The sequence below is a fragment of the Rattus rattus genome, chromosome X, assembly GCF_011064425.1.
Source record: "Rattus rattus isolate New Zealand chromosome X, Rrattus_CSIRO_v1, whole genome shotgun sequence".
In the NCBI taxonomy this organism is placed as follows: domain Eukaryota; kingdom Metazoa; phylum Chordata; class Mammalia; order Rodentia; family Muridae; genus Rattus; species Rattus rattus.
In genome coordinates this window covers 30208868-30231141 of record NC_046172.1, presented here as the reverse complement: position 1 = coordinate 30231141, position 22274 = coordinate 30208868, and the positions used below count along the sequence as shown (strand labels likewise).

The following is a 22274-nucleotide window of genomic DNA, read 5'->3' as shown; positions in this document are numbered from 1 at the left end:
CCAAGGAACAGTCTTAGAATTTTTCAACTTTGACTCAAGCATTAGGTTTAGAAAGGCTGATTGAGCTCTCACCAGATCATAAAGAGCCTTCCTAAACCTCCAGTGTTCAGGAAGATAAATTTTCTTTTGAACTCTTGGGGACTTGAAAGATTCTAAACATGTGAATGATATTTGATTTTGGTTTTCTTTTCTTTTTTTTTAAAGATTTATTTATTTACTTAATGTATATAAGCACATTGTAGCTGTCTTCAGACACACCCAACCCCATTACAGATGGTTGTGAGCCACCATGTGGTTGCTGGGAATTGAACTCAGGACCTCGGGAAGAGCAGTCGGTGCTCTTAACTGCTGAGCCATATCTCCAGCCCTGATATTTGATTTTGAAAGACATAGACTAGGCAGATGTGGTGGCTTATGCTCTTAATCTCCGCACTGAGGAGGCAACCACAGAGGGATGACAAGTTCAAGGCCTGCCTGGGCTACACAGTGAGAGCTTGTCTCAAAAACAATAATACAGACCGCTTATAGTATAAAGAATAGATTCCAGGCAGGACTCAGTGACCATTTGCCTATCTTGCCTGAGGCCTCGGTTATGATACCTGACAATGAAAAGTAATTAAGAATAGATTCCAGAGAATAAGACTGAAACAGGAGAGCTGTGAAGGTATTGCATATTAGAAACTGTGCTGGCCTACTGGGCAGGGTAGTGGCAGTGGAAATGAAGAGACTATATGGAGGTGTTGAACATGGTCCTGTAGATGATAGGAGGACTTGGCAATTACACGGGGGTGTAGAAGAGAGAGAAAAGAGCCAGGGTATAGCTTGGGTCTCTACTTTGGCCAAGACCCTTCACTTAGGTAAGGTACAAAAGTACAAACTCATTGAGAGAATTTCTTAAAGATTTATTTATTTATTTATTTAAAGTACACTGTAGCTGTCTTAAACAAGAGGGCATCACATCCCATTACAGATGGTTGGAGCCACTATGTAATTATTGGGACTTGAGCTCATGACCTCTGGAACAGCAGTCAGTGCTCTTAACCACTGAGCCATCTCTCCAGCTCATGAGAGGAGAATTTCTTGAGTTGGGGAAGAATGGAGATTCTAGATTTTTCTAGGATATTCCAGCAATGCTGTCTTCTAACCAGCGGAATATTTGGGCCAGGAAAAATGTTTCAATTTGAAGTATTTTAGAGTAACCACCAAAGAAGCAGTAATTGAAGCCATAGAAGCACATGGGATATTGAAGGAAAGACCAGAAAGAGTGCAAGGGAAGACAAGATAGCTCAGGCCAAAGCTCCCAAGAACACTACTAAGACGAGGAGGAAACTGGAAAGGAAAGGGGAGAAAAATAAGATGGTATGTCATAGGGAAGTAATTTCAGGAGGAGGGACAGGTCACTAGTACTATCAAATGCTAGCAAATCCAAGTTGGATGACCTATACAAAGATTCTTTTGGGTTTAGTAATGTAAGCTATGGGAGACCTTGATAAGAAAAGCAGTTTGGAAGAAGTAGTAGAGGTGAGTTGTCGCAGGGTTAAAGATAAGTAGGAGGTAGGAAATGGGACACTTGACTATGAGCAAGTCTTGAGTCATCTGTAGAAAAAGAAGAGAGATAACTTTTCGTGCTTGTTTTTTAGATGGGAGAAGATACCTGACTGTTTAAAGCCCAAAGCGAAGGAACACGGAACAAACTCAGAGGTCTGTTGCTAAGAATTCCAGACCTGTCTTCTGGCGTCTTCTGTTCACTCCATGTAAGTAAGACATGAACTTATCTGCTAAGTACCGGGGTAGGGGGGGTGCGACGCAAATCAAGATGTTCAGGAGACTAGATTTGATATGGCCAGTGTGGGTGAGCCTTATCTAGGCAATGGGAGGAAACTGAAAAGAAAGTTGACTAGTAGTATGGCGACGGGTCAGTTCTGGGGGACTTGTAGAAGCTGGGAAATGAGGATTTATCATGATACAAATGTGGAAAATTGTAGTATTATCCAGTAGTGTTCAACTGCCTGGGCACAAGCATGGAAAAAAAGGCAAACAGTTTGACTGATTCAGGATTGGGTTGCTGCCAGCTGGATAACGGGCAAAACAAGGGACCGAGACAAAAAGAGTGGAAAAGTAAAGGGCCATGAGATCTGGTCTGAGAGAATAAGTAGCAAAGGATCATTATGTGCAAGCCTAGCTTAACTCTGGAATATGTGGAAAGGCTTCTCTGGGAAAGAGAGTGATGGGAGCGCGGAAGAAGACATGAGATGTGACGGAAGGGTCGATTTCGGAAATTGGGCCCAGAGACTTGCCTCTGTGGGACCAGGGAAGGATGGGAAGGAAAGCTGAAGGGCCAACAGAAGGAGGGCCTTAAGCTCCTAGCAGTTAGAGGTGAAACTGGCCCTAGCGAGGGGGCGTGGCCAAGCTCAAATCCCGACGAGGGGGCGGGACTCCAATAACTGGGTCTCAGCGCCGCGGTGGCTGCGGCTGTCTCAGCAACGGCTCGCGCCTCCCCATCCCCCAGTTCCCAGAGCTCTTCCCGCCTGCCGCGGTGGAGACCCAGGCCGAAGGCGGGGAAGCCCGGTCCAGCCCGTTCCTCTGCCCGCGCGGCGGGAGCATCGTTCCGGAGGACTGCCCGAAGGCAAGCCTCGCAGCCGGAGAGCGCGGCGCACACGCGCGCCTCCCTGCCGCGGCCGTCCTCTCTTCCCTCCTTCCTCTCCTCTCTCCCCTCCCCTCTCCTCCGCCCCCAACCTCTGCTGCGGCGGGAGGAAGAACCCTTCCCGACTAGCCCAGAGAACCCAGGTCGATTCTCATTCCCGGAGAAAGAGCCCCCTTTGGGATCCGGCTGGTCGCTCGCCCCCGGCCACGGAAGTGACTGGTCGTCTATTGGGAGAGCTCGCTTCTAGCGCAGCCCCCGACCCTCACCCAGCCGCAGCCGCATAGACAGCGCTCCCCAGCGGGCCCCCGGCCCCGCCGAGCCCACTCCCCGCTTGGGGCCAGGGCCGGCGATGCCTGGCGCGGCAACGGCGGTGGCCGCGGCTGCTGCTGCTGCCGCCACGGCTGCTGGCCGGAGCCCGGGTCGGGGGCTCGAGTCTCCGCAGTGGGGCTGAGCCCGCAGCCCCGCCCCCCGAGCCTGAGGCCGCTGCTCCGCCGGGCGCCGGGCCTTCTCCGCCCGCGCCTCCGCCCCAGGAACTGGAGCCAAGCGGGGAGCCCGGGCCCCGCGCCCAGGCCCGGACCATGCATGGCCACCGAGTCCCGGGGGGCCCTGGGCCTTCGGATCCCGAACGCTCAGCGGCAAATACCCCTGGCGCCGCTCCGCTGGCCTGTGCCGACTCGGACCCTGGAGCCTTGGAATCCGGACTGCCGGTGCGCAGGGGCTCAGGCTCGGCTCTTGGAGGCCCTCTGGATCCTCAGTTTGTTGGACCCTCGGACGCCAGCCTGGGAGCGCCTCCAAGCTCCCGGGTCTTGCCCTGCGGCCCTAGCCCTCAGCACCACCGGGCCCTGCGCTTCTCCTACCACCTGGAGGGCTCGCAGCCTCGGCCTGGTGAGTGATCCAGACAGCATGGGAACCTGGGCCACGGGCCTGGTTCTGGGAACGGGTTCTTGTTCTAGGACTTGGGGTCGACATGCTTACCCTAGCCCCTTGAGACCCCTCAACCCCTAATCCCCCAATCTCCTCCGTAGCCCTCGGTCCAGTCCTTTCAGCCTTTGCCCCTTGCTCTTCTCTGTCCCTTGCGCCCTCAAGCCTTAAGACTCCTTTCTCTTCTAACTGCTGAAGCTAACAGGAGAGGAAGCTCTCCAAGAAAAGGGGGCAGGATTTCAGGGCAGCAATGGGGATGTGGTTGGGGGAATAGGAGAAAAGAAGTCTCCTATTAGCTAAGTGCCTACATTTGTGCATGGCACTGAACTGGGTACTTTTACAAGGATTCTTGTTTCAGCTTCAGGAGCCATCTGTGAAGTGGATATCATCAACCACATTTTTAGGGGTGCAGACTGAGGCTCTGAGAAGTAACTTGTCCAAGGTCATACTGTCATTATGGTGCCTGGATTGAAAACCAGATCAGAGTCCAAAATCTGTGGTCTTCCCGCTTCCCCAAGTGAAGCTGGAGAATAATGCCAAGCTTTCTACTTATGTGATTTCCCCTTATACCACTTAGTAGCCCTAAAGTATGAGTAAAACAGAGGGAGATGGTGGACTGGTCCTAGATTGTGCTTCTGCTAGGTGCATGTGGCCTTAGTACAAGGAGAGAAAGAGGTAGGAGGTATTGATGAGAGAGAAAGGTGGAGATGAACCAGGAGGGATGGGCCGAAGGTGCTGGTAGGTAGGAAGAGAAAAGAGAGGTCAGAAGGGTGAGCTGCCAGGCCAGGAGAGTGTTTGGAAAGATCATCAGGATGGTTGCTTGGGTTTGCAGTGGTAGAACAACTCTAGGTCAGGCTGGGGCCACAGACCCAGATGGGCCTTTTCATAGCCCTGAGTATCTATCTGAGCAGCCTAGCAGAGCCTCTAGGACATTCTCACATGGGCCTGAGTCTGGGAGCCTTGAAGGGAGAACAGTTGTATATGTGCTCTGTCTTCACTGGGTCTGAAAGAGGTGGTGAGCTGCTAGCTGCTTCCAGGACTCATATCTCACCTTCCACAGATCACTAGGACTGCGGCTCAGCACCAGGTAGTAGTAACAGTTGGTGAAGCATAAAACACAGGCTGAATATGTTTCTCACTGCTGTCTATTCTTTGGATAGTTATGGAACCTCTGGGAGATTTCAGGTGCTGCCTCCTCACCCCCACTGTGAACTGGAGATAGGCAGCTGACACTCTTTAATGCTCTGCCCTGCTTGTTGCTTCTGCTGGCTTCCCAAACTCCCCTGGACACACGCTGTGTAGAGGGGCTACTCATACTGACTTACTTGATCTTAGCTCCGCCCTTCAAATCCCCAAGCAGCCAGAGCTCTCCTACTGCAGAGCCTTTGCATTTGCTTTGCCTTCTGCCTGGTAGCTCTTCCCTCAGCCCTCCACCTGGCTTGCTCCTCATCTTTCTGGTCTCAGCTCAAATGTCCCCCTCTGAGAGACCTTCCCTGACCACTTTTAAGTAGGGCCTCTTGTGACTCTCCATCACAGCTGCCAGTGTGTGTCTATCCTTACATTTAATACAGTCTGAAAGGACCCTCTTGTGTGTGTCCACTTGTTTGTTGCCTCTCGTGTGCCATCAGAATGTGAGTGAGTTCCTTGAGGGCAAGGGGGTTGCGTCTCTATTGTTTTATGTCGTACACCTAAGGGACTTATGCAGTGCCTTACACATGGCAGGTACTCAGTGTTTGACTAGATGGTAAGGGAACACACAGTAGGCCCCCTGTAACTATTGCCTAACAGGACACTGAGTTCCCACCCAGCAAATACTCTTGGTCTGGGAGTCAAAGCTAGGAAGGTCCTGACCCTTGGTCTCTGCCCTCTCTGGTCAACATGGGGTTGATAATGAGTGAGTGTGCTTTTGTACTCCACCGGTTCTTCCAAATTCCAAGCAGAGGACCCTTCCCAGACCATCCCCCTCTTCTCCCAAAATCTATTGTGTTGTTTTCAGGATCCTGCCCCGCAGTTAAGTCCTTGCCATTAAGTCCTTGCCTCTGGTGCTGAGTGGTGTCTTTTCTTTTTCACCCCTCCCCCCCTTTTTGTTTTTCAAAACAGGGATTCTTTGTGTAGCCTTGATGGTTCTGGGACTCAGAAATCCACCTGCCTCTGCCTCCTGAGTGCTGGAATTACAGGCTTGTTCCAGCACTGCCCCAGCAGGAGTCTTTTAATCAAAAATAAAGACTGGGGACAGAAAGGGAAAGACTTGGTCTCCCGTCTAGCCATTCCTTACTTACTGTGTGTCCTTGGATGAATGGCTTCAGTTCTCTGTGCCTCAGTTCCCCTCATCTAGACAGTGATATCTAGGAATCTGTCAGATTCCTTTTTTTGCAATGTTCTCAGCAACTAAGGACTTAAAAATCAAATATGAGGAGAGAAAACCCTCCTGAAGAAGAGGCGGAGGAATTTCTCAAGTCCTGACAAGGCGGGCACTGGGCCATGTGATTCACAGTAGCATGGGCTGTGAGAGGCCCGCCTCCCGCTCTGCACAGCCAGCTCAGAGGTAGGTACAAGTGACTTGCCTCTCTTCATAGGACTTGCCTATAATTGGCTTAGAATGGGCAGGGGTGGTGGATGGAGGATGTGTGTGTAAGAGGAAGAATAAGAAAGGGAGAGATAGACAGAAACCTGAGCTTCAGTTAAAGGGTTAGAAACATTTTAGTCCACATGCTAAGCTATTCGTGCGTCTGCTGACTTTCTCCATCAGACTACTGAGACTTGTATTGAATCAGCTTTAAGTCCCAGTGGCTGCATCCCAGAGCAGCAGGGGGTGGGTGGTGTGAAAATAATAATTATATCTTATCCATGTGAAGAGCTCTGAATTACCTCCGGGCCCTTTCTTTTTGTTATTCTTTCAAGTTCCTGGTGGAGAGTGTTATGCTCTTGTTCTAGGCTGATAAAGGCCATGGCTTCCTTGGGTCACTGGGATAACCCAGTGAGATACCTCTGTCCCCAACACTTGGGAGAGGGTTAGCAGGGGTCGTCCAAGTGTAGGTTTATGCATAGGGATTTGGGAGACTCCTACTGTAGTTCTCAAGGCTGAGTCCTAGAATGCTTTCTCACATGCTGTTGAATTGGAGAAAGCTTGACCTGACCCTAGCTCAGCCAAAGGAATTGGACTTGATGCTAGAGCCATTTTGTGGGGGAATGAGAGAAGACAGCCAATGAAAGTAGTGGAAGGGGCTGGTTCTTCCTTACTTGGTTATATCTTCAGAGACTCAAAAGACTTAAGCTACAAAAGTCCCTAGACACTGGCTGCTTCTGGGTTTTCTAGCCTCAGTATGCATCAGAATCCTTTGTTGACCTTGAAGAATAAATGTCAGTCTCAGACTCCAACTCAGAGCTCCAGGGTATTGGAGTTACAATCCAGGAATCTGGTTTCAAAACATGATTCGAAGACAAGGGATAGGTGTAGTGGTGCACACCTTTAATGCCAGGCAGAGGCAAGAGGATGTCTTGAGTTGCAGACCAGCCAGGGCTATATAGTCAAAGCCTTTCTCATCATCAAAGATTCCCAGATGATTTTGATGCATAGCCTAGGGTAGAAGCCAGGCCTGTTGTTTTCCAATTGAGTTAATAGAGACCCAGAGATAGTGATTCAGCCATGTTTCTATAGTGAGAGAAAATTGGTAGCCCTCTCAGAAGTTGTCTTCTCAGAATCATATATGAATCTCCCTCAACTCCCTTTTAGCCCAGAAGAGAAGCATGGGATGTAAGAAAGCAAGTTAATCCCTTGCCCCTACCCCAACACTGGATGCCTCAGTTTACCTTTCTCCCTTGCTTTTGTGAATGGCTATTATTGGACTGTTTTATGTTGGAAGTCAGTTGCAATTCCAGAACTCCAGGCATAGGAAGTTTGCTATCAGCATTTCTCAATACAAGGCCCCATCCCATTCCAACAGATGGGACTTAGAAGTATGTCAACTAAGACTTATGACTTAGAGAACATGGAGGTCAGTTGAGTTAGAAGGTCTGGTGTCAGCAAAGATGGGCAAACACTGATTAGGGGCCTGGTATTGGGAAGGGTGGAAAAATAAGGCTAGCAAATAGACTTTGTCCTGAAGGCAAACAGGAGCCATCAAGGGCTCATTCACAGGGGAATGATGAACTTAAGTGCTAGAGTTTCAGAGATCTCATAGATGCATATGGAGAATGGATGGAAGGGGTTTAATAGTGGAGGTGAGTGGAGGGACAAACGTGGGTGTCATATTTTGGGAGAGGTGATGGTAGGTCAGGTTAAAGTTGCAGCAGGTGGGTTGGAAGAACATTTCATTGTCAACGTGGACAAGCCTTAGTAATAATGGCTATAGAGGCCAAGGAAGGAGGGAAAGTCCAGGATGGTTCTGGGTGGTTTTCTGAAACCAATTAACTACAGTGACCTAGTGGATGGTAGTGGAGCCATCTACACAAGAAAAGGAGACCTGCTTCTTTAGGGGAAGGTGATGAGTTGTGTTTGAGGCTTGCTGAGTTTAAGAGGTCCAGGAGGATATCAAGATAGTAACGGTCACCAGACACTTGGGCTTAGGATGATAAATCTCCAGCAAGATTTCTGTGTGAGAGATGCTTGGAAGTGTTCACCACCAACATGTACCATAGACCACAGGGTGGCTCTTATGCAGAGTATGTGTGCTTCTGAGGAGCAGTTGCATCCCTGAGGTTAGCAGAGCCACATTCTGATAAGTCTCTTTGTGTGTGTGTCAGCTTTAAACGTTTGCAGGGGGCTGAGGCCTATTCTACACACATTGAGGATAGCTGGCTTTCGCCAAGAAGTCCTAAAAGGCAAGTCAAACATTACCAAGGATTTATGTGGCCCCTTCCTTGTTTTTCAAGGTGAGGGTATTTGAGAGGCCCCCGAGGTTTTTTTTTTTTCCCAAGAAGGGTTTCTGGGATAGGAATAGTTGTGAGCCAGGTGGTGAGGTTTGCAGGATTTCAGGTGAGCTTGGTAGGTTTGGGAAGATTTAGTGTCTAGTCAGCTGGAGCCATTCAGACACAATACAATGTAAAGACTGGGTAGGTGGGAGCTCAGTGGTGAGGTGGGTAGGTGAGCAAAGGGACTTCTTCAGATTAAAGGAATCAAAAGATTCAAATGCAGATGCTTGGCACCTCCACTCAGCCCTGTCAGATGTCCTGTTCAAGGAGGGCCCAGCTCGGGCTTCCTCCTTCCTCAACAATGACCGACAGTTAACAGTACCCTACACAGACATAACCAGTGGCTTTCTGCAGCCAGTTAGCTAAATGCCTTAGGCAGATGTGGTGCTGGCCAGACGCTGGATGGGTGGGGCTAGGACCTGTCTGGAATGAGGGCAGAAAGCATAGCCTGTCATTGGCTGGCTACTTGGAGTTAAGTTCTTTAATGCAAAGAGAACAGACACCCTTGGAGTCGCAGATCCAACCCTTCAGAAATCTAGTGTCCAGTAGCTTGACCCTGGAAGGTATTGTACCTCCAGAACACTTGGAGACAAGGTTATAGGATATCCAGTGAAGGGCCTCAGCACTCCTGGATCTGCTATGGATTCATTGTGTCCCTAAGCCTCATTCCCATCTCAGGGCTTCAGTTTCTCCACTTCTAATATTCTTATCCCATTTGCGTGGCATATAATATGACAACCATAAATCCTTTGTGAACCTGTATGGTAGGGAAAGGAGGCTGTTTTCTTAGCATGTCTACTGAGTGCCTCCAGGGTGCTCAGCTCTGTGATACATGCCGAGATATGACCTTGTCTTCATGGAGCTCATCTAGCAGGAAAGATACACCAAAAGTCATTACCAGCACAGCTCTTGCAGGGGTACAATGGAGGGGGGGCAGATCAGACATTAATGTTCAGACCTGAAGCATATATAGATGTCCAGAGGTGAGGAGTGTGGAAAAGCAGTTCATGTTGCAGGAAGGACATATGCCAAAGCCTCAGGCGGAAGAAAGCACTTTCGAGGAATAGACAAGAGGCCATTGTGGCTCAAGGATGGGTGTGGGGCAGTGTTCATGAGCTTAGGGCTTTCTTGTTCCTATTCGGAGTTCACCCCAAGGCTAGGGTAAGCCTGGCTGGGCTGTGGAGAGGGCTTGGGAGTTAGTAGATTGTGTGAGTTAAGCTTAAGAGGACTGGTGGAGAAAGGCCAGTCTGACTTGGACAGCTTGGATGATTGGAGGTCCTTGCTGTTCCTGGGGTGGGGAAAGCAAGAGGAGGAGTCAACTAAAGGCTGGCTTGGGTAGGGATGCTTGTTATTTTTAGGATACACTAAGGCTGAGGAGCCCCAACATAAGACATCTAGAATAGTGCACAACAGGCACCAGCTGTGTTTTCCTGGGCCCCAGAGTAAGAACAGGATGGTGAGGTCACAGGTGTGTGGCCAGAGCTGCCCGGCCACAGCAGGCTCTCCTGTTGCCTTTTCCCTCTCTGTTGTCTGCTCCACTTCCTGTGTTATGTTTCACAGTGGCCCTGAAAGGGAAAGGGTTAAATCCCTGAGCAAAAGTCTTCTCTGGAAAGTGGGAAAGGCGGGACTGGCAGGGCTGGCCCTTGGGAGCTGCAGCTGGCATAGAAGCCCTTCCGCTAGCCAGTAAGGCCAGCACTGCCGCTGCAGCCGCCCACGCTGCCTCCTTTGCTTTGCCTTCACCTTCCCTGTTTCCCTTCCAGCTTCTTCCTGGCTCCCCCAGTCTGGGCCTCTCTACCTAATACATTCCAGGTGTAGGTGCAGCCCCTCTCACACAGCAGGGCAGTAGGGGAGAGGGGGTTAGGGAAGGTGGAAGTCTCTTTTGCTGTGTCTTTTCGGCCGAGTTTTGTAATCTCTAGGACTGTTGCTCTCTGAAGATTTCCTTCAGGGATCTTTCAGCCATGTCTCTGGCAATGATGGGGAGAGGTCTCCTCCCAGACCCCTGATTGCCACCTTGAAAAGTTTTATGTGGTCTTGCTATTCAGGCCTCAGTTTTCTTATCTAGAAAATGTAATTCCCACCTTTTAGGACTGCTGAAAGAATTAAATGTCACAGGAAAACCCCAAAGGCTCATTGTAGCCATGCTCAACAGGTGTCCCTGGCCTGACATTTGCCTCGTGGCCTGTATCCCTCTGTGACTTCATGCCTCATGCCGACCACCTTGTCTTTGTCTCTATTCAGACTTGTGCCACTTTCTGTTTTGTCTTTCATATCTATCTGGATTTTTGAAGGTTTCCTGCTTTCTGATTCCTTGTCTTTGCCCTCAAATCTTTCTTTATTAAGGATTGTTTGTTTCTTTTTTAGACAGGGTTTCATGTAGTCCCCGCTGGCCTTAAACTCACTATGTAGTTGAGGCTGGCCTTGAACCCTTGGTCCTTCTGCTTCTGTTTCCCAAGTGCTACGATTACTGCCATGTACCACCATGTCTAGCTTTCTATAAAAGGTCTTTCCTCTCCTAATTCCTGTGTGTATGCAGTTTTCCGATTTGACCAGGCTTCTAGTGGGTAGGAGGGTTGATACATGGGTTTAGGGGGACAACCCTAGGGTCAAGACAGAGGTCAGAGGGATCATCCCTCTAGTGGCTTTGTCTTCCTTGGGAGGGTAATTCTAGCCAGCGTGGCAGCCCTAGCACTGGGTAATTACTGTCCCCAGTGCTCCCAGCTGCAGCTCCACTCCCTTCCCTTCCTGTCCTCTGAAGTCCCCAGCTCCTCCCAGGGGTGGAGCTACCACCCCCTGTCCTTTTCTAGACTCTGGTCCAGAGAAGACCAACCAAAGTGGCCAGGCCTTCACAGCAATCAAGCAGAGGGGAGCGGGAGGGGTGGCTTGTGCTTTTAGGGAGAGAGAGAGAGAGAGAGAGAGAGAGAGAGAGAGAGAGAGAGAGAGAGAGAGAGAGTGTGTGTGTGTGTGTGTGTGTGTGTGTGTGCATGCCTGTCCTCTTGGCAGTCTTTGTACCCATGGGTTATTTTGTGTTTTACTAGTCTTTCTTGTGAGTGTGTGTTAATTTGCCTGCGTGTCTGCATAAATCGATGTAGATCTGCATTTATTGTAGTCTGCATGTATCCATGGGTATCTGTATATATCCACGTGGGTCTTTGCATCACTTTGTGTGTTGTAGATTATATCATTTTGGCTCAGTTTTAGTCCTGGAAGTTTCTAGCTGCTTCTCTTTGTGGATCTGCCTGTTTTATCTGTTTCTGTGTCTGGTACTATGTCCCCTATAAGTCAGTGTTCTAATAGTGGTGGCTGGGGGCCTATTGGCATCTTTTGGTATTTTCTGCCAGATCTTCCTATTCTGGAACTTTCTTACAAAGCCAGCACACTCTCTGCTTTAATTACATGCTTCATGTGCACACATTTTCAGGTATCCATACTTTTGTCAACCTTTCTTCCCTCATCTGTAGGACCATCCTGACCACCTATGTATGAAATAAAAACACACTCTATTCTGGACAGCTCAACTTAAAACCACATCCCTCGGGGTTGGGGATTTAGCTCAGTGGTAGAGCGCTTGCCTAGGAAGCGCAAGGCCCTGGGTTCGGTCCCCAGCTCCGGAAAAAAAAAAAAAAAAAAAAACCACATCCCTCAGAAAGTTGCTTTATCCGTCCTTCCAAATATGATTTCTTCCCCAACTCAGCAAACTCACAGAAACTCTGTGACTACTCATAGACACACCTTGGTGCAGCTGCTGCTCACCTATTCTAGCTGTGTAAGTCAGGTATTTTGCTGCTTTATGCTCACTTTCATTTCCTTTCTTTCCTCCTTCCCTTGTTCTTCCTCCCCCCCCCCCTTTTTTTTTAATGAGACACAGTCTTACTGTTTAAACCTGGCTGGCTTGGAATTAGTTAGAGTTGGAGACCAAGCTGGCTTCCAACATACAGAGAGCCACCAGCCTCTGCCTCTCTTAGTGCTCCGATCAAAGGCCTGTGCCACCACACCTGTACTTATTTCTTTATGTATAAAATGGCACTAATAACTCACAGCATGCCACAGGAAAGTGTCAACACAATGCCTGACATAGAAGAGATGTTTAATATGCAGTTGAATTTCCATATCATATCATCTATTAAAAAGTAACAGCTTAGCGTGTCAGGGTCTGTGTGGCTTCATTGGTAGTGTGTTTGCTTGGTATGCTTGATTAGCATGCACAAAGCCCCTAGCACTGCATAAGCCACATACACTGATGCATATCTGTAATCTCAGTACTCTGCAGCTAGAGGCAAGAGAATCACTACCATTCTAAGACTAGCCTGAATTACACAGTGAGTTCCAGGCTAACCTAGGCTACAAAGTGTAACCTTGCCAGGAGAACAGGAAGAAGAGGAGGGGGGGAAGGAGGAAGAGGAAGAAGAGGAGACTGCTGCTCAGCCAGGCATGTACTCTATATATGGAAACACAGAGATAAGTTCAAGGTGATCCTGGACTACATAGGGAGTTTGAGGTCAGTCTAGGCTAGAGACCCCTGTCTTAAACAAAACAACTTAAGTTCTAGAGATTTCTACATATTCTTCAGTCTTCAAAGGCAGATTTGAATTCAGGGACTGCCTGACAAATATTATATGAAATAATCTCTCGCCATGAAAGAGCCAGGGCCCTTTTCAAGGAGTGGGACAAGGACCTCCAAGACTGCTGCCCAAGTGCCAGAACATTATGAACATAGGGTAAACAGCAGGACTTACAAGGTGTTTTAGTAGGTAAAGACACTTGTCGGGTTGGGGATTTAGCTTCAGTGGTTAGAGCGCTTGCCTAGGAAGCTGCAAGGCCCTGGGTTCAGTCCCCAGCTCCCAAAAAAAAGAAAAAAAAAAAAAAAAACAAGACACTTGTCACAAAAGCCTGTGAACCTGACTTTACTAAGTTCTCCTTGGCACTTCCTACCCACCCAGGTCCCAGTCCCTCAGTCTTTGTCTATCACCAGCACCACCACCACCACCCGCACCAGCACTACCAGCACCACCACCATAATAACAAATTAACAAACTTAAAAAAAAAAGTCAACAGCAAAGGTATAAGAGACACAAATAACTAGTTAACATGAGAGCCCACAAAGTTGGCCTCTGGAGTTTTATTTTGATTCAATTGGTCTGCTCAGTGGGGCCTTTTTTTTTTTTTTTTTTTTTTTTTTTTTTTTTTTTTTTTTTTTTTGTTTGAGACAGGGTTTCTGAATAGGCAGAGTTTATAGACAGGGTTTCTCTGTTCGGAAACTCCTCTGTAGACCAGGTTGGCCTTGAACTCAGAGATCTACCTGCCTTTACCTCCCCAGTGCTGGGATTAAAGGGTGTATACCAACACCGCCTGGCATGATCTGCTCACTCTTAAAATCAGGGGATTCCACCTGAAACCCTTGATTATGGGAAGATTTGAAATCAGGCACTACTCCCTGCGTAGGTAACAGCTAGATGGCTTTTTGTCTGTAGTGTAAGTGCTATGAAAGTGCTCTGTGGTTTATTGTTTCCCACTATTCCTTCCCTGTTACTTCAGTCTGTCTTAGTCTACAGAAAGCTCCTCACTTCACACAGGGATATACACTTTACACAAAGGGCAATTCCTTTACTAGAAAAAATTCCTCTGTTTAATGGACAAGCTTTCTCTTTTATGAAACCTTCATTTACTGGCAGGCCATCTGCTTTACAGTGGGTTTCTGCAGAGTTCGCCTCACTTACAGAATATCCCTCCACTGTGAAGAAATTGCTTCTATTTTATAGAAATTCTTCTTTTTTCACAGGAACCTTAAAACAAAACAAACAAACAAAAAAACCAAACAAATAAGCAAGGAGGTGGAAACAGGAAAGATCAGGAGTTCAAGTTGTCTGCTAAGTTTGAGGCCAGCCTGGGCTACTGAGATCTTTTTAAAAAAAAAAGTTAAAGGAGGTCTTTAGTACACACCTCTAGACACAGTGCTTGGAAGGCTGAGGCAGGGGAATTACCAAGAGTTTGTGGTCAGCCTGGACTACAGAGTGAGTTCTAAACAAGCCTGGACTATATAATTAGCCCGTCTCATAAATACAAAGCAAAAATAAAATCAAAGAGACCCTTTACAGAAACCTGTTTTGCAGGAGGACACAGTCCTTCGGAAGCTCTTTGCTAACCAGCTGCCTCCCACTTTCTAAAAGTGCCTTTGCACTGCTCAAATTACCCCATTTTTTGTCAGACCCTTATAGTCAGAAGATGAATAGACTTCAGAGACAGAATTGTTGGGCTCCCCTTGGGGTTCCTGTAAAGAACACATTTCACAAAGCTTTGTGCTTGGATTCAGGCCTGGACACATTCTTGTCCTGAAGGTGGACTGGAACAGTGGAACCGAAGTTCCTTCATGCTCAGAAGGCAGGTGGGAAGAGTGAGGGCAGCTGTGCCTGCAGCCCTCCCCTTTTCCCCCCAAGTCAGAGACCATCTTCCTTCCCCCGCAGACCTGGTTTCCCAAAACTGCTTTCCTTTTTGCTGTTCTTTTGTCTCCTTCTCCACTTCCTCTGTTCTCTCTTGCCACCCAACTGCAACCTCAGAAATTCCAGCCGTCCCCAGGTAGTCCCCTCTGAAGTCTGCATCATCCTGGAGGAGAGCTGACTGCTGGGGTTATGGCTTGCTCCCCCCACTTCTCACTAGTTTCTCACAATGAACAGCACACATGTATTGCCCCTAGTTTGTGAATGGGAAAATGAGTCCAGAGCTATGGAGCTATGGGTCCCGGGTTATCAGAGAGTTAACAGCCAAGGCCCATCTGCAGCTCTAATAGTTGTCTTGAGATTAAGCCAAGGCTACAGCTGGGAGAAGGGAGACAGGATGCTGCTGGCCAGGGAAGGAGGGAGAGCTGGCAGCTGAACTTTCCAGAAAGAGATGCAGGAGAAGCAGGGTCAGGTTCCAGTAAGAATGGGCCAGAGGAGGAGTTTCTGTGCTCAAATACAGCTAGAAGTGGAACCTGCTCTGCCATATAAACCCAGAAACATGTCGTCCAGGCATCTGCCAAACAGGCACATACCGAAATCAGAAACAATATTTTGAATATTTTTACTATTTTTTCTGTTCTTTGTGAATTTCATACAATATATTTTGATCGTATTCATCCCTCTTCCCTTGACTTCTCCTAGACCCACCCCCTTCCCTACCAACCCAACTTTGTGTCCTTTTTCTTTTAACCCCATCAAGTGCAGTTTGTGCTACCCATACATTCTTAGATACATGGTCTTTCACCAGAGCATGGCTGGTCTACCAGTGACTATACTCAAACAAAACTGACTCTCCCTCTCTTAGCAGCTACCAAATTGCCAATAGCTATTCATCTAGGAATGGGACTTCGGACATGGTGCCCACCTCCTCTCTTCATAATGGGATTTTGTCTGACTTGACCTTGTGCTGGTCTTGTGTGTGCTGTCACAACTACTATGACTTCATATGTATAACTTTCCTTCTGTCTCAAGACAGACAATGTTTCCTTATCACTACCCACTATCTCTGACTCTAAAAATATTTCTGCCCTTTCTGTTACAATGATCCCTGAGCCCTGGGAGGAAGGGCTGTGATGTATGTGTGTCATACCCAGTCATCCCTCCCTTCCTGAGCATTCTACACTCTTATTATTTTCTGCACTTTGACCAGTTGTGGGTCTCTGTGTTAATCATCATCTACTGAAACGTAGAAGCTTCTTTTGAGCATCGTCAATAGGTGCGGTACTCTTTGGGCACATTCACAATGCATCGGGAGTCAGTTTAATACCAGGTCAGGTTATTCTCTCCTATGCCTTGATGTCCCATGCCCAATCCTAATTTAACCCTCCACCTTCCATTAGTCCCCTTTAATCCTTTATGTCACTTAGTTCTGTCTCCCATTGAAAGCCCCCTGCTATGGCTTCTTACTAATTTACGGACCACTATGGGTATTCCAAATGGAATTCACATACCTGAAGATTTAAAGGTAATACTCAGAAGTCAGAGTAAGGGGTTATCTTACTCAGAATGATTGTTTCTAGCTCTACTCAGTTACCTATGGATTTCAATTTTTCTTTTTTCATCTTTTAAGACAGTTTCTTTGTATAGCCTTGGCTGGTCTAGAAATCACTGTGTAGACCTGTCTGGCCTCAAACACACAGAGATTCACCTGCTTCTGCCTCCCCAGTGCTGGGATGAAAAGCATGTGCCACCACCACCCAAGCTCCAATTTCATTTTTACTAACAGCTGAATAATATTTCACTGTGTAAAAGTTAAAAGTACCACATGGTCTTTATCCATTCATCAGTTGATGGGCATCTAGGCTGCTTCCACTGTGAATAGAGCAGCAATGAGTATGAGGCAGTGGGCACCTCTATAAGAAGATATAGAATCCTTTGGGTATGTGTATATGTCTGAGAGTGAAGTAGCTGGATCATGTAGTTGATCTGTTTCTAGGTTTTTAAGGAACCTCCACACTGATTTCCATAGTGGCCTCACCAGTGTGCTCTCCCACCATCAGAGGTAAAGTAAAGGAGTGAAAAAGTGTTCTCCTTTCCCCACATCTATGTCAGCAAATAAAGATGCAGTTTCATTTTTCTGCATGTATCTGTCCATTTTGACTATTCTATCTTTTCTCCAGGGTTGTTGGCCTCTTTATAAAAAAGCCAGGTAGCTATAGGAATGTAGGTTTATATGTAGATTCTCGATTCTATTCCGTTGATTAGTTTGTCTGTTTTTATACCAGTACCATGCTGTTTTCATTACTCTACTTTTGTAGTATATTGCTGTTTCTTGAGCTGGAGCTCAGTAGTAAAAGTTCATGCCTGGTATGTGCTGGTTACAGCACTATAGCTCAAATACAATCAATCTCTCGCTCCCCCACAAACCAACCAACCAAAAACCCATTGCCCTTATAGCCAGCTTAGGGCTTAGAGGTTGTAGAGGTAAAGTAAAAGAGTGTATATCTCACTTTCACATATGAGCTTGGGAGTATCTGGGAACTCCTAGGATGCTCAGGGTGTGCTTCCTGTCATTGCAACAAGCTGTGGAGTACAGTAGTCACTGGGTCATGCATGTTGTGCTAAGCACACTGCATACTGATTCTATACATGGAGTGTCTCTGTGGTTCTCTCTGGGTCTTTGAGGGCTGTGCACAGTTGGCATGTGGTGTGGGGTGTTAGAAGATTTATGATGACTATGTGTGGGAGTAACAGTAGGGACTCTGGTAGACCCAGAGGCGGAAGGAGTGGTGCTGGTAGAGAGCCTTCATGGGGGTGTGGGTGTGGGTATATGTTTGTCAGCAAATGTTTTAAATTAATTATCAACCAGACAAAAAATAGTCTGGAACAAACCAATTTAGGATCTAGGTGGGTGGGATGGATGGGGAAATAGGAAGTATGTGGTTTTTAGAAAGGAGGAAGTGGGTCCTACTTTAGTAGCTCCCTTGAGGGCAGGAATGAGATTTTTCTGTCTCTGCACAGAGTCTAGCAGCTGCAAAATATAGTTCACTTACTAAACTCAACTGAGGGAAACCCAAAAGTTCAGTGGGCCACTGAGATCTAGTTAAGATGTTTATAATTTCCCATGGGTAGAAGGGAGTTATGGAAAGTTCCTATGCTGGTAGGCTGTGTGATCTGTCTATTAGAAGATTCCACCAAGAAAGAGCAAGCCCTGGAGCAAAGGGAGTCACTGAAGAAAACAGGAGACATTGGGAAAAGAGGGGTCCACAGAAGTATAAGACTGGAGTCTCGGATCTTCTTCCCCTCAGTGGGACCCCATCTTGGCCATCTTCAGACTCCTGAACTGAACCCCTGCTATCCTATGGGCAGGGTTGGGGGGTATCCTTTTTACTAGTTACAGTTTTTCTATGACACTAGGGTCCTCTCCTGTCCCTTGTGGCTTTCCTTTGGAAAGCAGGGTTAGGTTTAGTCTACCTGAGAGTCAGCTATTTCCTTGTGTGACTGTTGGCTACTCACCAAGTCTTTCTTTGTCTTCATCTCTTCACAAGAAAATGGACAGAGAATTCCTGCCCACCTCATCTGGGACTCCAGGGTATCTCTGAGTCTCAACTTCACTCAGCTAGCCTGTTTTACAGGGCGGCTTACAAGGAGACAGAGAATGGAGAGGTAGCCTATGTAGCTCCCATGGGAGGGTTAGGTGGGTAAGGAGAAGAGGGAATGGGCCAGGGCAGAGCCATGGAGAATGGTAGGCCACACCAGTCTGAGAAGCAGAGGGATAGAAGGGCAGAAGCCCCCCCCCCCCGCCCATCCCACCTCCCCCATCCCCCAAGAGCCCTGATGCCTAGCTGCTGGCCTGGTGGTGAGGACTTGCTCAGGACAGCTCATCTGCTTTGAGGTGTTAAGGGCTGGAAAGCAGATAGAGAGCCCCTGGGACCATGGTACCTGAGTATGTCTATGCAGGGTGCATGGCCGTGTGTTTGGCTTTGTTTAGCCATCATTATTACTTTCTCTGGCCATGTGTCCTTGCAACCATGTCTGCACCTGTACCACCCTCTAGGTGATTCATCCTCTTCAATCCTGGGCCCAGAGAGAGGACAGGGCAGAGCCAGCCAAGATGTGCTGAGCTGGGCAGGATAAGTAGCTCTACTAGGCCAGAGGTGAGGAGAAGAATACTCTTGCTGTGCAGGCTGGGCTCTGCCTGCTGGGTAGGAACCACGGGAGGAAACTTCATCCAAAGACAGGTACAAGGTGGAAGAAACCCACTGGGACCAGGATCTAGAGCACATGTTTCCTCAGGCTGGGAGGGTCTGTATCCAGAATAAGGTCAGGAGTTCAGGGAAGCTGCTATAGAACCCTTGGGTTCCCTCTAATACTAGGAGAGCCCAAGTCTCCTGCAAGTCTTTCTCCTTGTGTCATCTAGTGAGCAGGGGTGTGGATGTCTCTATATGTAAAGACAGCATATGACAACATTGTTTAGAGCAGGAAGAGACGTGTCCTGTGTTTTGTATCTGCATTTGTCTGTATCCTTGAGCTAAGACCCTCAGATACCATGGGCATGTTTGTTGACATAATAAATTAAGAAATGTGTCTGATTGGGATCCATGTTTTGGGTATGTAGTAGCTTATGACTTTATGCTGTTGTATGTGTTTTGTTTTCATAACCTGGTATAATCCTATGTGGCTGTGATCTTTATTTGTAACTTGTAGGCATTTAAAGGCATGTTAATGATATATATGAAAGTTCGTGATTCTGTAATGTAAATGGAAAGATACCTTTGTAACTTTGTGTGCTTAAGTAATATATCGTGGTATATAAAATTATATGGTGGTATGTGGTTAAGTGATTTTGTGTAACTTGATAGAACTGCCATTTGTGTTGTTTTATGTCTTCATTGTGCTTCACCTTATCTTTTTCTTTTTCTTTTCTTTTTCATTCATTCATTCATTTTTTTTTTTTTTTTTGAGACAGGGTTTCTCTTTGTAACAACTCTGGCTGACCTGGAACTCACTCTGTAGACCAGGCTGGCCTCAGACTCACAGAGATCTGCCTGCCTCTGCCTTCCAATTAAAGGCATGGGCCACCATTGGCCCATGCCTTTGGTGCTTGACCTTATTTATAGATTATTTCAACGCCGTAATTGAATTGTAGCTGCTGGTCTGTGAACTTGTTTGTGCCCAGGCTTTCAGGAGGAGGAAGATGTGCTTGGATGTTTGAATTTGTGTGACCTGGCAGTTGTGTGAAGCACTATCAATTCCATGTGCTTTTGTGACTTAGGGGACCCATTTGTGACTGTCCACTTATGAGAGTGTGACCTAAAGTAAAAGCCTTGAGAAGAGATGCCATGTGGCTGTGGCACAGTGTAACACACTGTGTGCTAGTTGTAGCTGTGGGACCTCTTATTTGTTTATTTGTGTTCAATTGGGTTTTTAGTATGTAGTCCAGGCTGGCCTTGAACTCACTATCCTGCTTCAGCTTCCCAAGTGCTGGGCTCAGGCATGTGCTACTGTGTCTGGTGCTCATGGAGTTCATGATTAGTGCTCATGGAGTTCATGATTAGTGCTCACCCCTTGTCCTCACCCCTTATTACATGCATCTCTCCCTACACAGTGCTTTTCATAACCTCCTTTACCACAGAAAAGTTGAGCAGCTCTTCATTTTGGCATGCAAGACTTTCTCTGGCCCTACCTGACTTCCCCTACCCAGCCACATAAATCCTGTGCTCTTTCACTTGGGACATGTTGATTTTGGGGGTGGTCAATCATTGCTTCCCCAGCTTAAATCTTTCTTTGTAAGTGTAACCGTCATATCCTCTAGGGCCCCAATCAAGTGAGCTTAGGGGTCTTATGGTAAGGAAAGAGAACATTCAAAAAGCATTCCCTTTTTCTGAATTTGCTACTTGCTTATTTAAAGCTGTTCTTTTACCTGCATTCTGGATACTGCTGGTGGGGGTGGGGATGTTGAAATAGAAGAAGGCAAACAAATTGGTAAGGCACTGGGATTTTAAAAAGAAAAATGTTTGCTTATAAAATATAGTTTCGCCGGTGTGTGCATGTGTACATATAGCGGGACTGGAATGTAGGCCTTGCAAATGCTAAACAAGTGCCACATCACCAGCTAACTCTCTAGTTCCCAGTTTCATCGTCTTAAAGACACTGAGCTGTATAAAATTGTAGCCAAGAATGTTCAGATACTCTTAGGTATTTAAGAAACGGCATAGGGGGGTTGGGGATTTAGCTCAGTGGTAGAGCTTGCCTAGGAAGCGCAAGGCCCTGGGTTTGGTCCCCAGCTCCGAAAAAAAGAACCAAAAATATATATATATATATAAAAAAAAAAAAGAAAAGAAACGGCATAGGGGCTGGAGAGATGGCTCAGTGGTTAAGTAAGAGCACTGACTGCTCTTCCAGAGGTCCTGAGTTCAATTCCCAGCAACTACATCATAGTGACTCATAACCATCTGTAATAGGATCTGATGCCCTCTTCTGGTGTGTCTGAGGACAGCAACAGTGTACTTACATACAGTGTAAATAGGGTGTACTTACATAAAACAAATAAATAAATCTTAAAAAAATGAAATGGGATGGATAAAGATGACAGAAAGGGTAGTTTATGCTTATAATCCTGGCATTGGAGAGGCTAAAGCAAAACTATTATGAATTTGAGTCTAGCCAGCGAGATCTTGTCTCAAAAACAAACAAAAATAGGACAATTAATAGAATGAAGAATGGTTGTATAAACAACAGCTGTACTATGAACTTTAGGGTATTCATGCCTATCCTTAACCTAGTTAAATTCCAGAGTTTGCTTTAAGTCCTTAATTATCTACTGACAGGTATGGAATCAATATGCTAATCACAGAGAATTATGACTTCTTGATGAAAATAGCCAGTCTCTACCTTGGTGGGGCGGGTTCTCTGTATAAGGCCTAGGAGAAAGGCTTCCTGGCAAAGCCATGTGGCTAGCATAGGACTCAGCAGAGCCTAGCTCTAGATACCTGCTAAGATATGCTACTTCCTATTCTCCCTTGGGGTAAAATCAGTCAGTCATTTCACGTCCAGTCTCCCTCTCTACAGGACTGCACCAGGGAAACCGGATCCTGGTTAAAAGTTTGTCCCTTGACCCTGGCCAGAGCCTTGAGCCTCATCCAGAAGGTCCCCAACGGCTTCGCTCAGATCCAGGCCCTCCCACTGAAATCCCTGGCCCACGTCCTTCACCACTAAAGCGGGCACCAGGCCCAAAGCCACAGGGTAAGTGCTTCCCTTATGAGCAGAGAAATGGACCAGAAAGTGCATGGCAGAAGAACAGGGAAGTGCCCTTATCTCAAGGGGCAGCGAGTGATACCTATCTAATGGGCAGAAAGGTGTTGCCT

The 22274-nt window shown here is 47.1% G+C and overlaps 1 protein-coding gene across 1 annotated transcript in view; it reads left to right on the top strand.

The window, feature by feature from the left end:
* Positions 1–2462: 2462 nt before the first annotated feature.
* Fgd1 (FYVE, RhoGEF and PH domain containing 1) overlaps positions 2463–22274 on the top strand; it is a 41585-nt gene continuing 21773 nt past the window's right edge. Inside the window, 2 exon segments of the mRNA XM_032889336.1 lie at positions 2463–3529; positions 21979–22152. Coding sequence (XP_032745227.1) covers positions 3223–3529; positions 21979–22152 — 481 coding nt within the window. The 5' untranslated portion in view covers positions 2463–3222.